Consider the following 16,699-nt stretch of genomic DNA (forward strand, 5'->3'; position numbering starts at 1 on the left):
TTGTTTCAGGCGTGAAAGGTGGGGGATTGGATTGGTTTTCCAGCTAGATTATGTACTGACTAAAAGGAAATAATTCTTTTTTTTTTTTTTTTTAATAAAAAAGTGAAGTTATTTCCCTTATGCCGACTCATTCCTAAAAAAAATAAAAAAATAAAAACAAATAAACGAGTTTGTGTGTGTCCATAGAAAGGAATGGGCTAGGTGAAGGAAGAGAGTGTGGAGAGAAACATAGAGGGGGTAAGAGAAGTTTTAATAGAAATATAATATGCCTTTGTGCCAGGTAGCTCTGCTACGTTTTTATAGGGTATTTTCTCTTTCTAATAAAACCATTAATTCTTTTGCATGATTGTTAGTTAGTTCACGTTTCATTGAATTATGCCACGGTTTCAATAACTTGAATAAGAAATACAATGTAATACCTGACCTTATTCAAGTGTATCACGTTGAACTTAGAAACCTGCACAGAATTTTGAATGGAATCATTTATTAAATCTATATTCTGTTGGCCATGACCAGTTAGAAATCTTAATTCACAATTATCATCCACACTGAGGATTGAACTGTCAATCTTGAGAAGAGTATTATTTGCAACTATAATAACACTTGAGATGAGAACAGTAGTCTGAATAATCCAAATGATGAATCTTCATAAAAAAAAATTCAAAAACATAAATACTAATACTTATTATTACACATTTAGACAAGATTAGGTTTAAAACTCATAAAATTCATACTAGAATTGAACCTATGGTAAACGCATTAGTTAACAATTATTTCTAACTGACAATCTTAGAGATTCAATCCTCATTGCAAGCGATAATAACTAAGAATTAACAGAAATTAACATTTTTACTCTATCATGGCTGATGGAATGAGAAGAATCGATAAAGGGTTCTGCCTGGCATTAAGTGTTTTCATAAAAATATGATATGGTATGTCTGAACGGATACTTAACATAATCAAATTCTTCCTAGACAAGAGAAAAATCCAGGTTGCCCTTAAAGGCCGTATGTCTAAACATGATATTCATGCAGGTGTGTCCCAAGGGTTCAATCGTTTGACTTTGATTATTCCTGATAAATGATTTCCCTGATAAAATTGTGTCCGAGATGGGTATATTTGCTGATGACATGACACTCTGTAATAGGCATGAGAGTAAAACGAATGTATACATGTCTAAGGCAATGGCAGAAACCCTAGAAAATAGCCTTCAGTTTGTAGTGGAAGATGGCCGTAAATGAATAGTAACATTTAATGCTATTAAGACTAAGCTTCTTTCCTTTAACAACTAAGAAAAAAACCTTCTCAACCATTGATTGCCATGACAAATAAACTCTACCTGAGAGCGCATCCTTCAAACTCTCCGGTTTAACATTCATAGGTAACATGAATTGGAACAAATATATTGAGGACTTTGCCAAGGCTGCTGCAAAGAAGCTGGGCTCCCTCTACCATGTAAACAACTTAGTCACACCAGAAAGTATTCTATATCTTTCCAAAGCCACAATTTGCCCAAGCATGGAGTATTATTGCCACATCTGGGTTGGTGTATCTACCACTAGTCTCTCACTCGTAGACACGGTCCATAAAAGTCTCAAATCTAATAGGTCCTGCACTATCAGCCAAGCTCAAACTTCTGTTCCATCACCAAAATATTGCATCCCTGTGCCTGCTTTATAATAAAACATGCTCTGATGAACTCACACCACTTGTGTCCCCCTCAACATACATACTCCTTACTAATCAAACAAGTAGCAAAATCTCATCTCTTCACTGTTGAGATCCCTAGATGAGGGAAAGCCTTTTACTCTAGTAGTTTCTTCCCTCGAATGGCTAGACTGGAAATTCCCCTGTTTCCTGCTTTGCTAACTATACTAACCTACATAGGTTTAAATGTAATGTGGACTGACATCTTGCTGCTCAACTCCCTACAGTCCTCTGTTAGACACAATCCCAAATAGTAGCCCCTCATATTCTAAATGGCAATATGCCTCGTTTGCTGGGAAAAAAAAATAAATAAAACAAAAAAGTTTGCAAATTAGTATAAAGATTAAAGAAAATAAGCAAGCATAATCAAAGGACTTTTTTTATATGGAAATCACTCCAGACAAAGCATAAAGTCACGTGATATAATAAGCTAAAAAAAAAATACTACTTCCAGGTCAAAAACTTTCTTAGATAAGTGTTGTACGAAATAGATTCTGATCCAGAAAACGGTTCAATCAGCCTAAGGTGAATGTCATACTACAAACAAAACTTTCTTTATGAATAAAAAAAATAAAAATAAAAAAAATTCTTTGTTCCTATTAAAAAAAAATGCTTACTTGTTTAGTGTATTAATAATCTTTTAGAATTATTTGCTTTAATGGCTGAAGAATACCCCCTCCCCGTTTCTTTTTTTCTCCATTTCTTCTTTTCTTTTCGTTTCTTTTCCCTATATGTAAATAATTACTACAAGCATAACAGGTTTTTCTATTGTTTCTTCTAAATTACAAGTTGAGAATATTTTATAAGTCTGTCTCTGGTTTTATTTCATGACTCATCAGCAGCAAACGTTTTTTTTTAATGAAGATTACCATAAGTGATTGCCAAAACTCGGTTCCATCATATTTTTATCATTATTATAATGAAGCATCATTTATTAAGGCCAAAAGCTATTTGAGGATAAGGATGAATGAGATGGATAGTTGCAGTTGAATAAAAAAGAATATGAGAGGATTGAGAATAATGAATGGAATAAATAAAATTGAATGACATATGAGGATAGTTTATAACAATTTATTTCTTAATTGGGATACAAGTACTTTAGTGGTGAATGCTCTGACGAACTGCAATCACTTGTGCCCCCACGACGTGAGCACCCTCGACAAACCCGACAGGCTGCTAAATCCCACCCCCACACTGTAGAGATCCCTAGATGTAAAAGATCTTTTTACTCCAATAGTTTCTTCCCCAGAACCGCAAGACTCTGGAATTCCATTCCAGGTCCCTGCTTCCCCAACAGTACTGACGTGCAGAAGTTCAAGTGTAACGTGAACCGACACCTTGCTGCCCAAATCCCTACATAGTACCCCAGTAGTTGCTGCCCCTGATAGTAGCCCCCTACACCAAAGTGGCAATTTGCCTTGTTTGGGGTGAAAATGTAATAAAAAAAAAAAATGAAGATAACCATGTACGATGGCTTGGTTCAGTCTCAAAAGACAATGGATACCCCCTGTAAGAGTAGCTCCATGTGTAAATGTGAGGTAAGAGTTGCACAAGTTCCAACTGCGTAAGTCCAGTGGCAAGGAGAAGTGCTAAACAACTGAAAACCATGCTGAGATAACCGGAGAGCACATACATCACCTGGAATTTTCAAATGGTCACCCATTTTAGTACTAACCAGGCTAAATGTTGCTTAACTTCGGCGATCTGATGGTAACTGGTGTATCAACATGAATCAATGTGGCAGCAAGTAGATAATAAAGAGTGTCCCAGGAGGTAGATCTTCAGAAATGGAAGCAGTACTCATTTTAGGGCATAGGACACATTTGACTATTATATGGGTAGAAGACTGCATCAGGAGTAAGGTACTTTTGGGGGTGAGAGAAAGATTGAACCATTTGTCAAATGACCTTAGTATATAGTTTTTTGTTGTTGAGGGTGAAAGATATTAGCTCTAAAATTATTTTCTCTTTTCCCCTATCATTTGAAGTATGGGTAGCTTTCTTGAAATTTCCACTGAACATAAAAAAAGTTATAGGAAAGAAGTATAATTCTTACTAAAAAAAAAAAAAAAATGAAACTTACAAAAACGAACTTTAATGAACATCAAGTTTAATTTTTTTTTTTTAAATATATTACTTTCACATCGTAATTCTTGGCTGTAAACAAACAAAGTTCTACTCAGACTTTAAATTTTGGAGTTTGCATAAAAATTATAAAAATCAGTTTAAAAAAAAAACTCAACTTGCAAAAGTTTTCAGATCTTCACTGTGACTATCCGACTTGGGGGGGGGGGATCTGATTCCTGAGTCAGTTTTAAACAACGCTAATCAGACTTCTTCCGTAAAATGCAGCAAACTGTTGGCCCTGAAATGTTTTGAATTGAGTCAAATATAACACATAGTTTACAATGTGTGAGTCAAGCGTGGCCTACTTTAACCTTGTATCTATATAATCTAAGTGATAAATTTTAATTTATTAGGGGTGGGTCTTATATGACACGTTTGTGATAGATTTATTTGTTTATTTGAGTGCAATACAATTGAATAATATTTGCTTCCTCAGAAATTGTTTTTCTAAAATAGTTTCTCCTTCATTTTCTTATTTTTCCCAGTTTCGTTTCTTTTTCTTGTCTTGTCTTTTTTTTTTGTTTCTTGTCTTTTTTTCGTTTCTTGTCTTTTTTTTTGTCTCATGTCCTTTTTTTTGTCTCTTGTCCTTTTTTATCTCTTGTCCCTTTTTTGTCTCTTGTCCTTTTTTTGTCTTTTGTCCTTTTTTTGTCTCTTGTCCTTTTTTTGTCTCTTGTCCTTTTTTTTGTCTCTTGTCCTTTTTTTTTGTCTCTTGTCCTTTTTTTTTGTCTCTTGTCCTTTTTTTTTGTCTCTTGTCCTTTTTTTTGTCTCTTGTCCTTTTTTTTGTCTCTTGTCCTTTTTTTTGTCTCTTGTCCTTTTTTTTGTCTCTTGTTCTTTTTTTTGTCTCTTGTCTTTTTTTGTCTCTTGTCTTTTTTTGTCTCTTGTTCTTTTTTTTGTCTCTTGTCTTTTTTTGTCTCTTATTCTTTTTTTTGTCTCTTGTCCTTTTTTTGTCTCTTGTCCTTTTTTTGTCTCTTGTCCTTTTTTTTGTCTCTTGTCCTTTTTTTTGTCTCTTGTCTTTTTTTGTCTCTTGTCCTTTTTTTTTGTCTCTTGTCCTTTTTTATCTCTTGTCCATTTTTGTCTCTTGTCCTTTTTTTGTCTCTTGTCCTTTTTTTTGTCTCTTGTTCTTTTTTTTGTCTCTTGTCTTTTTTTGTCTCTTGTCCTTTTTTTGTCTCTTGTCCTTTTTCTTGTCTCTTGTCCTTTTTTATCTCTTGTCCTTTTTTTTGTCTCTTGTTCTTTTTTTTGTCTCTTGTCCTTTTTTTGTCTCTTGTCCTTTTTTTGTCTCTTGTCCTTTTTCTTGTCTCTTGTCCTTTTTTTTGTCTCTTGTCCTTTTTTTTGTCTCTTGTCCTTTTTTGTCTCTTGTCCTTTTTTGTCTCTTGTCCTTTTTTTTGTCTCTTGTCCTTTTTTATCTCTTGTCCTTTTTTTGTCTCTTGTCCTTTTTTTTGTCTCTTGTCCTTTTTTATCTCTTGTCCCTTTTTTGTCTCTTGTCCCTTTTTTGTCTCTTGTCCTTTTTTTGTCTCTTGTCCTTTTTTTGTCTCTTGTCCTTTTTTTGTCTCTTGTCCTTTTTTATCTCTTGTCCCTTTTTTGTCTCTTGTCCTTTTTTTGTCTCTTGTCCTTTTTTTGTCTTTTGTCCCTTTTTTGTCTCTTGTCCTTTTTTTGTCTTTTGTCCTTTTTTGTCTCTTGTCCTTTTTTTTTGTCTCTTGTCCTTTTTTTTGTCTCTTGTCCTTTTTTTTGTCTCTTGTCCTTTTTTTGTCTCTTGTCCTTTTTTTTGTCTCTTGTCCTTTTTTTTGTCTCTTGTCCTATTTTTTGTCTGTTGTCCTATTTTTTGTCTGTTGTCCTATTTTTTGTCTCTTGTCCTTTTTTTGTCTCTTGTCCTTTTTTTGTCTCTTGTCCTTTTTTTGTCTCTTGTCCTTTTTTTGTCTCTTGTCCTTTTTTTTGTCTCTTGTTCTTTTTTTTGTCTCTTGTCTTTTTTTGTCTCTTGTCTTTTTTTGTCTCTTGTTCTTTTTTTTGTCTCTTGTCCTTTTTTGTCTCTTGCCCTATTTTTTGTCTCTTGTCCTTTTTTTTTGTCTCTTGTCCTTTTTTTGTCTCTTGTCCTTTTTTTGTCTCTTGTCCTTTTTTTGTCTCTTGTCCTTTTTTGTCTGTTGTCCTTTTTTTTTGTCTCTTGTCCTTTTTTTGTCTGTTGTCCTTTTTTTTTGTCTGTTGTCCTTTTTTTTGTCTCTTGTCCTATTTTTTGTCTCTTGTCTTATTTTTTGTCTCTTGTCCTTTTTTTTTGTCTCTTGTCCTTTTTTTGTCTCTTGTCCTTTTTTTGTTTCTCATCTTTTTTTGTTTATTTTTTTTTTTCATTTTCACGATTGATTTTAGATTTTGTTTTCCATTTCATTTTGTTTTTCTCTCTTTTCTCTCACTCTTTTTTTATTTACTTATACAATATGTATGAGTATTTTGTGATTAAAATATTTTTTCTATTAAATGTAAATATATCACCATAAATGTATTTACAAATAGAAATCTCATTATTTTAATATTCATTCATATAACCGTTAGAATATTATTTAAACCTATGGGAAAAATTTCCGTGTTTTTGTTTTTTTCATAATACCTTTTACAAAACCTAGTTTATCATTTATTCATGAGGTTTGATTATTTATATGATGAACATTTCCAAATCAATCTGTATATTAATAATGCTTGAAATTATTCAGTATGTAAAGCATCCTGTTTTTCTTTTTTTTTTTTTTATTCTTCATTACAAATTAAACACTGACCTCGATGACATCTAAAATTTAACAATATTTAAATTTAAATGTCTTGATGATTTTATATTTAAGAAAAATATTTGCACTTGGATATTATGAGTTATTTTATTTTCATATTGTCAACCTTTGTCCTGATATTATTTTGAATCTGACGTCACCACGCACACAGTTATGTTCATATTTGAATAGTATTAATTATGCTCCAATGATTTATTGACTGCTCGTATGTTCGGGTCTATTTAGAAGTGTGAGTGAAAGAACATATTTGTTAGTTATATTTATATACATCTACGTCTTCATCTGAATCTTTACAAAAATCTTAAAAAGAACTTTGTGCATGTAAGTTCGTTTCCTATGGATTTCCAAACGGCTAGGCCGATTTTTGAAAAAATTTCACACAAATATACTTTGTGTCTGGCAGTATTCTTAGATAGGTTTTGTATTGGAATGTCTTCGATAAGTATCGATAATCAAAAAAATCCAATTAAAGAAAGAACATGCAATTTTGACTAAAGTTAACACCTTATACAGCCTAACATCACAAGTGCATTTGAAAAGTTTTATCACTGCACAAGTATAAAAGTCTGGTGTATAAAATCAATGGTAAGTTCTTTGATAAGATAGATATGCGATCGAAACGAAGGTGTCTGTTTAGAGCAAACTTGATCTATTATACTTGACTTTTGCATTTTAAACTTTATTCAAACCGTTATATAAAAATAATTTTATAAAATCAACAGTATGTTCTTTACAGTGCAATATAGTCTACAATGTATTGTGTACACAGTCACTGCAGGGAAGCATGTGAAGCTTCCTCCTGGTGCATCATGTCCCCGACTAGAGCAGGCAATCAATCAATTTGATTAAAAAATGGGTGATTTCACCAATTTCGATGACAATAAAACTATTAGAAGTGTGGAACAGTTGTTAATCCCTATTCAATGCCGGGCAACATTGGGTCTCGCTGTTAGTGTACTAATATATCATCATCATATTTGGTTTACTTGACTTGATGTGACATTCACCTAGGATGGGTTGAGCTAGCTCTTCTTATAGAATGCAGCATCCTGGATGAATGCAAACTACACATGATGGTCTGCAACAGCCAAGATAGTGATGGGCCAGTGGTGAACACTGTAGACCTGTGGACTGAAGCTAAGTTTGAAATCGGCTTTAATCATGTGTAACCATGTCTTCAGCTGGCCTCTCGGGCGTCTTCATCAATCTTGGAGTGCTTTTGGAGCTATTGCTTTATGGATGAACTCTCCTGAGTTGCAGTGTACAATGTGCCTGAACCAACGAAGTCGTTTCTTTAAAAGAGCTTAGTTAAGAGGGATATTCCGTCCTTTCACGTATTTGTTTGTCTTTTTCGTATAAAAGCAAAACTAATCGGAGTGAAGTAGGCCGCCTGACTTTCTGGCCGGAACCTCCAGAAATGCAATTAGATTAGATCAATGTTGGGGAAACTCTTTATATCAAACAATTGCTATTCATTTGGAGAGCCCCATCCTGGGGGGAGCTGGTTTTTCCCAACATCGTAGGGAGGCAGAAACTGGCCTACAGCCAACCTTCATTTCTGCACCTGCGTGATTCTTAACTTATTCACTTCAAGTCAACATTTTGATTGACATCGATAAGAACGCGTTTTACTTCCTTTCACGTCTTAGCGTAGTGGTAAGATCTCAGCTTTTCTTTCACTTTCTTCTTTTCCACCTTTGCGTTACAAGTTCAAGCCTACCTGCCTAATGCCACTCCCCCCCCCAAACAAACACCCGGGTAACGCCGAGTACCCCCCGCTAGTCTAATATATAAAAGAGAAAATGTGTGTTAGTTTGTGTCTGTGTGTGTGTCTGTGTGTCTGCCAAAAACTTTTGGCAGACGCATAAGACCATGACAAAATTGGTATTGTTAGGAAGATCAACCTCTTGGACAAAAAATATCTAAAAATTGTCCAAAGAGATTTATTCTGTGCTAGTCAACTGAGCCATTTTTTGCAAGGAGAGGTCAGTTTTTGCATCAACATTTTTGCAAGCCATATGTACATTAAAAAAAAAAGTTATTTTAACCCATTGTAGCGTCATAAGTTATCGTGGCTGTGACAGCTAGCGCGTTAGCTTTTTTTCACCTCTTTTTCCTCTTATGCATTACAAGTTCGAGCCTGGCTACTGCAGTCAATATTTTTTTTTCTTTTTTATGGTTGCACGGGCACTTGCTGCTATTTTGATTGAAACAAAAGTTCTTTTTTCTGGAGATTGCTCAATATCCTTAGTATACCACCTTTCTCTACGCGGGCAACGTACCTCTGCTAGCTAGTTTATAAATCCAAACTGTGCATACAAAACTATAAGCATGTACACATACTTATATAGGTGAAAAAGAAATGAACCAAAATTATATGTTCATTAACATTTCGTCTTTATTTCAAGACTTCTTCGGAATGAAGAAAAAAAAAGTGTGTATAGCGTTTATGGCAAGGAGTTATTTATTTATTTTTATTTATTATATACAGATGATTTATTTTACAAGGAAAGACCAAAAAAAACTTAGGAAAAGAAGGATAAATAAAGACTTGGGCAGTGATAGGTTAGTTTGGAAATCAATTTCTTAAAGCTCTTCAATACATGTCAGCATCAAAAATGGACATTAAACTAAATATGATGATGATGATATGTGTGTTCTTGCGTAAACGGATATATTATCCGGATATATGATGATCCTCACTCAGCACAATGGACTCTTGTACATTGAAGTAAACACCACTTGACCCAGGATGAAATCTCTCCAAAAATCTTGTCCCTTCAATTTGACGGTGAAGAAAAAAAGGAAAAAATAGATTCCATGTCATTGATCTATTGTTTCTCACTAAATTGAAGACACACTTTATAGTCAGACATTTTTGTTGACATGTTACTCTGTTTAGAGGACTGAATAATTCTAGAAGTTCAATGTCTTGTTTCATTTGTCTCCTAAAAATAGTCCAATTACTAATCATTTTTATATAACAGCCAGTTTTAAGCTTTTCTTTTTAAACTAAATTTTTTTTATACAGAATCCATCGAAAAAAAAAGAAGGTTTTCTTCCAAAGTTATTTGCATGTTTTTTCGATGCATCCTTGTACAGAGCCCCCCCCCCTCTCTCCGTCTGAATAAAAGAAAAAATGCATGTAATTTCTCATCTTCCAAATTGAGACACAAACATTAATGTTTGCATATATTTGCTATTTTATTGATTAAAGTATCTTAAAATTAACTTGTGAGGATTTAAAACCTAATCCGAATGTCTGGGATTAAATTACCATTATATTTTTTTATCATACTAAATATTAAATTAAATCCTATCAGTGTTTAAGTCTGTTTTAACCAACAGACTTGTTAGTTATTGATTAAATCCAACGTTAGCAATCAGCACAAAAGTATAACTTATCTTTTAGTTTACAGCAGAATAGTTTTACCCCCCCCCCATAAAAACAATAATAAAAAAAGCAACAATGTTTCTAAACTTTTGAGATGAGGATTGGTTATTCATATTATTTGGATTCTTTGAACTGCTGTTCTCATCTTGAGTATTATTTTCACAACATTTCTGTTGATGTAATCTCTCACCTTCTTCAGGTACATCTAAACAGACTTAGAATAGGATTTAACACAATAATGGGAACCGTTAATTATCTATTATATAAAGGGAACCTGCCTGTGTGTTTGTCTTAGTTTGTATGTCTGCTAAAATTTTTGCCATCCGCATGGGACCGGGTTGAAGCCGGTACGATCTTAAAGAGCAATGCCCTGGATGCATAATGTGGAAATTAGAAAAAAAATTATTCATTCTGTGACAATCAACTGGACCACTTTTGGGAAGCAGGGTCTGTTTTTTGTGTGTCTTTTTCACAAGTCATGCACACATATTAAACCAAAACCATGTTTAAAAATGCTTATTTTGCAACATTATGACGTCATAAGCATTCATGGCCATATGGGCAAAAGTGTTTGCCCATAACTTTTTGCCTTCTTCCCCTCTTTCATGTTTCACGTCTGAGCCCAGTACTGTGACTCATTTTTTTCTTTTTGTTTTCAGTTGTATGGGCACTTCTTGCTATTTTAATCAAAAGAAAAGGAAATTTAATTTAAAAAAATAAATTTTTTTAGGGGAGTTCCAGTACGCAGGCAACACCAGGCGCCCGCCCGCCCATTGGTATATAGTCATCAATAAAAGTGGAATGCCGTCAGGGCCAGTTGCTTTACTGGAATCAAGGTTCTTGATTAGCTTGGCGACTTCACGCACAGATATTCGTATGTTGCATAGCGTGTTGTCTGTTATAGGAGGAAATACAGGGAGTTGATGGCCTTTGTCACATAGGGTAGAATTAGCTGCAAAGTTCTTGGCAAATAGTCTGGCCTTGTCTGATGCTGACGAGATGACCTAAGGTCCATTGATGATGGTTGGGATAGAACGCATGCTTCTGTTCAAGATCCTGTTTGCTATTTGCCAGAACTGGTGGGAACCAAGCCGCTGCTCAGCTACTTTGGATTTAACGGACTGAGCATATAGCTCTCTTGCATTTTTTATTACTCTTTTACAGTGGTTGCTGGCAGTCCTGAAAGCAGCTTTAGTCTCAGTACATCTATTACGTTGGTAGCTGTGGAAAAAGTGATTTCTGTGCGCGATGGCAGCAGCACATTCAGGGGAGAACCATGGCTGGCTGTTTTTGTTGGAATTTTTTGGATGGTATGAATCGTTCTATGCCTACAATTAACCATTTGGTCAGGTCTGATACTATAAAGGACACATCCTTTTTAAACATGGAATGCAGAGGTAGGTCAGATATGAATGTACAGAAGTCATAGAGTATCGATATACAGTAAGGTGGAGAGGTACGTCTGAAGACTTATTACATTTCATTTTTATCTTAACTGCTATAACAGAGTGGTCAGAGGATCCCAGAGGAGATAGAACGGAACATGAACATAGCTCAGGGGAAGTTGTGAGGAAAAGGTCTAGAAGGCTTGCATACTGACCGGTATTATTGGGCACACGGGTGGGTTCGTGAACAATCTGAGTGAGGTCATAGGCAGTGGCAAAATCATGACAGAACCTCCCCTCGTCATCGGTTTTATTTAAGTGGGTCAGTCATTCCACATTATGGACATTGAAGTCACTGCAAATGTGAATGTTAGCCCAAGGATGAGCAGACAGGATGTGGTCAATTTTATCAGATATGCTCTTAAAGATAGTAACCCCACTGTTGTGGGGTCGATAGAGGGCAAATATAAATGCAGTAGTGTAAGCTAGTGCAATCCGGAAGCACATATAAGGTAAATTAGGGTCTTCTCTGGAGATATCCCTACCACATGGAAAGTCATCTTTGATGTAGGCACATATTCCATGCCCATGGCGATCTTGGGGGGTCAGATTTAGATGTTAAGTTAGAGTATCCTTTAATTATGAATTCGTCTAGGGAAGTGCTTGGCCCTATGCCAGTTTCACTTAGAAAGAATATGTCCAGTTTTGTCTCCTGTAATTGTGCTTGAACCTCTGGAAGGTTGGAACGTAGACCCCTGATGTTGGAGAAGGAGACCTGGTAGTAGGGGTCTACATTGGAGGATGGGGTTCTAAGTTTATTCGTGTTTTTTTGAGATTTGTCATGTTGAGGTTTTGGGATTTATACCAAATATTGATTCATATTCTTAAAAAAACATTTTATTTTTATTTTCAAATGATGCCAATGATTTTAATATTTAATCCTGATCGATATTTTTTATTAGTCATGAATAGAAGGCAGAGAAGTACTTGCTCTCGGTATCGTCTGTCATCCATAACACTAAGAAGTAATTTAAGAAGAATACCTTTTTTTCCGTATATATCGTTTGATTGACTCTTCCTTCTTGAATTACCCTTTGTTGCGTATGATCTGCATTTAAGATGGAAAATAAAGAATAAAGAAGTTTGATTTTTGTATTTAATATAGTCAAGATTTTTTAAGTACTAATATGGATCAATTAGTTAGCATACCAAACCCATAGAGGTTGTCAGTTCAAATCCCACCTATGACATAATTATTTTTACTCTCATTTCGTCCTAAAGTACACGTACATATTTCAAATTAGAATGTTCAGGAAATTGTTATTTCTTCTGTACATAATTGACAGAAATTAGGACATCAAGCAATGCTAAGTATCTGTGCTTGTTTTAAATAAATCTTAATGTTGGGGTATTTACTCAGAATTGAGAATAAAAAAATTTGGAATCAGAATTAGAACAATGTGTGCGTTTTTTGATGCCAAAAACGATTTTTTTTTTTTTTTGAGTGAGGTGTTTGTTTTTGTTTAAAATCTAATTTTCCATGGCTCATATTAATAATGAAATAATGAATGTTTATTAATTTTAAACGACCAGTAACACAAATCTATAGAAGTTTCTGAAAATATATGCACATGTTATATGGGTTTATGCTGTAATCTTCAATTTGATCCATTCATCCAAACACTGTTCCTTTCATGACTATTTGTCGATCACTTTCTCTTTAGCAATCACCACAATACTGCATTTACGCAATGAATTACCTGACTTAAATTATCACTAATAAGTTAAAATGATATATTATTTAATTAATTGGAATGCTTATTATGAGTATTATAATATCATTTATTTATTGCGGACTTTTATGGTTATCACGACGAGATAGGAACTCCAAATATCCTAACTGCATCTTCAGCAATTACTGCCTTCCATAGTTGTCGTCGTCTCACAACGTTTTGGCCAACTAAGCCTATTTTAAATGAAATTAAAATGAATTTTATTTATAAAACGTCAAATAAAAATGGAATTTATATTTTAATGTTTATTTCCATCTCATCCCATAATTTTTTTTCTTTATTTTGATGAAGGTATTTAGGTCTTTTTCATTTGAATCATTTTTTGTCCGTTCAATCAATTATTTTTCTTTGGACTATTTTTTTTATCCGGTTTATAAAAGTATAGTATTTGCTTTGTTCTCAGTCGGAAGAGGAGAAATCCTTTTTCCAATTATCTGACCATGGAGAGTATTACAAATGTCAGTCAAAAACCCTTCAATCTTCACTCAACATTTGTCTCTTCAGTCTGAAGAAGAGAAATCCTTCTAGACTGAATAATATTTTTTCTTTCCAGTCAAAGAGTAATATTTTTTCCAGTCCAGAATGAAAGAGTAATATTTTTTCTTTTCAGTCAAAATAGTTATTTTTTAGGGCAGGCTTTTTTTTTTTTTTTTTACATTAAAAATTGATCTTGCATCTAAGTTTGATCTCTAATGAAAAGACCAGTTAATACGAAATGCATTTATTTATTTAAAAATAAAACCAAAACAACTGGTCAAATCAAGATGCATTTTATAAATTATCAAATATAATAAACTGACTTATCAGCTAAAAATAGTTTTTCAATTTTTTTTACTGTTTATCTGTTTTTTAAAATGTTTAAATTGTTTTTTTAATCGTTTGTAACTTTTTCCATTTTTCAGGCTCAGAATAAAGTGAGTGGTGAATTTGCAGCCGTGAAACAAGTGGAAATCAAAACCGAAGAAGATTTGGAAGATTTCACGGTTGAAATTGAGATCCTTTATGATTGTCAACATAAAAATGTGGTTGGACTTCATGAAGCTTATTTATATAATGAAATGCTATGGGTAAGGCGTATACAATTTTACTTTTTGTTTTGGATTTCTGAAACATTTAAAAACATTACTTTTTTTTTTTTTTTTTTACCTCCTTTCATTTTCTTTTCTTAAAGATAAAGAAAAAGCCAATTAAAGAAAACTTTATAATTCCATTCTATATAGGTTGGTTATTTTTGTTTCAATGTCGATAAAATTTATTTCTTTTTTCTCCAAACTTTAAATTACTGTTAAAGTCTTAAGTAATTCACAATTATATTTTTTCGTGAGACCTGCATGGAAGAGTGAACCTTCAACATCTTGAAAAGTGTAACTTACACTCTTCTACCTTGTCATAGCTGATGGAATGAAAGCATGCTTATTCTGTAGATTAAATAAAAGGGTTCTGTCTGAAATTCCGTGCAGATTCAAGAGTTCAACCAGATACATCTGAAAAAGGTTGGAGGTTACATTGACCAAAACATTGCAAATATAATACTCAAAGCGAGAGCAGTAGACCGAATAATACAAAGATACATTAAAAAAAATTAAATAAATTTTCATGATGTAAGAATGAAATTGTGTTTAGTCTATAAAGAAAAACATCACTTTGTTTCAATACTTTGAAGACATTTGCGTGTTTGTGTGTATCGAATTATATGATTAACCTTGTACACTTCAGTGCCTTTATCCTCTCTAGTCTGTTTAGCTAATGACTAGACAAACGCTTTATTTCGTTCATGATATTTTCATATATTCAGGTATACAAAAACTGGGAGGGGAAACATGTTTTCATATCAGCATTGCAAATAAAGATTATTGTGAAAGACTAACAAGAAAAATAAAAGGAAACGGAAGGGGGACTGATTTTCGATGACCTTTCAGCAGAATTCAAAAGAACTTTTATTCAACTGTCTTAAATTTGAATCCATGAATACATTTATTTTCAAGGAGCCTTCGATGGTTGTCCAAAATTCCACCTATATTAAAAAAGAAAAATACAGAAAAAAATTCTTTGATGTACGTACCCATAATGGAACGAAAAGATCATATTCCAAAAATCACATAAAGTAATTATATTTTTATAAAGAAAATTTTTATTTATTATGCGATTAATGGAAAATCATAGGCATTATAAGGCTGATCTCACAACTTTGAATTATTGTAGAGTTATCTACCACTGTTTCTTTAGAATGGCGATGCAAGACAGTCTCTTTTTGCTTACTTCAAATATAGCATTTTCGTTCTGTCATGGATACATACATCATACAGATTTTTCTTTATTTTTGTTTTTAATATAAGGGAAATTCTGGACAAAAACAGAACTTTCTGCTTCTTTTGCTTCTTTAAAAACTAAATCAAATGTAGCTCCTTACATTGTCTTTTATGCCTATTAATAAGAGTTAGGGTTAACAACAGCAAGGCAGGTGTGTTCATCCAGATTACATACATATGAGCAAGTAGTTAAAAAAACATGTTAAAAACACTTTGAAAAAGAGTTAAAAACATATTTAATTTGAAAAGGAAACACTAAATAAGTGGATAGTCCTTAATCCACAGAGTTGCGAAGAAATACTTTCCTTCTCATCAAAGGGTAGGATTTAACAAAATGCAGGATCAGATTTTGCTTGCAAAAGTATTTGATGAAACTACAAGTAAGTCAAAGATCTTATTTGATAACAAAAAGTGAAGCAGAGGGAAAAGGGTGAAGAAAAAAGTGATTTCACGTGAATGGATAGTCTGGTGAAGGATAAAGTATCCAATGACGGTAAAATCGAAAAATGCAAATCCAAGAAAGTTAGTTAAATTTCCATTCGCACAAGTAAATTCCAAGGGAATCGTGTAATTGGAAGATGGTCCAGAATAATCCAAAAGGCAGAAATCCATGGAATAATTCACAAATACGTACAAGGAAAAGGGGAAAGAATTCCAATAATATTATTGAAAGAAAGATAAGATGTGCGTAAAAAAATGGAAGTAATTTAAAACTCGTCTGCCGAGGCAAGGCGTAATTTAGAAAAATGAGTGAAGAAGAAAAAAAATTGAATGGTTGTTGAATTAAATTTAAAATAGAAAAGCCAATGTCAAAATGACCCAGACAAGATGACGTTGAGAGGCATCAAAAATATAGAGCAAAAAAGGGGTCAACTGAAATGTACAAGTTATTACTTTAGAATTAAATTATCAGAAGGAGTTATTAAAAGATACCAAATAGAATGAGAAGAATATATATATATATATATATATATATATATATATATATAATCATTTTATCAACATTTCTTTCTATTTCTGTCTCTATTTTTTTCTTTTTAATAATGTAAAATACATGCTGAAATAAAATTTAGTTTTGTGATTGAGTTATGTTTGAAAAAATATTTTGTTTTGATTGTTCTAATCAGATGTAATTTGTAATTAACTGAACAAGTCGCTAATATCTGTTTCTTTTGCTCTTCTTTGTTGTCTCAATATTTCTTAACGCTTCTATGGGC

General features: G+C 33.2%; 1 protein-coding gene across 2 annotated transcripts in view; it reads left to right on the forward strand.

Annotated features, from left to right (window-relative positions):
• The window catches only part of LOC145283553 (serine/threonine-protein kinase 10-like), a 405,044-nt gene that overhangs the window by 96,988 nt on the left and 291,357 nt on the right, over positions 1-16,699 (forward strand). For both annotated transcript variants that reach the window (XM_080132435.1, XM_080132436.1), the window contains exon 2: positions 14,076-14,240. In XM_080132435.1, the coding sequence (XP_079988561.1) occupies positions 14,076-14,240 (165 nt within the window). The remainder of the gene's footprint in view (positions 1-14,075; positions 14,241-16,699) is intronic.

This window comes from Euprymna scolopes, chromosome 8 (assembly GCF_053919585.1).
Source record: "Euprymna scolopes isolate OS-2025 chromosome 8, ASM5391958v1, whole genome shotgun sequence".
Taxonomy (NCBI): Eukaryota; Metazoa; Mollusca; class Cephalopoda; order Sepiida; family Sepiolidae; genus Euprymna; species Euprymna scolopes.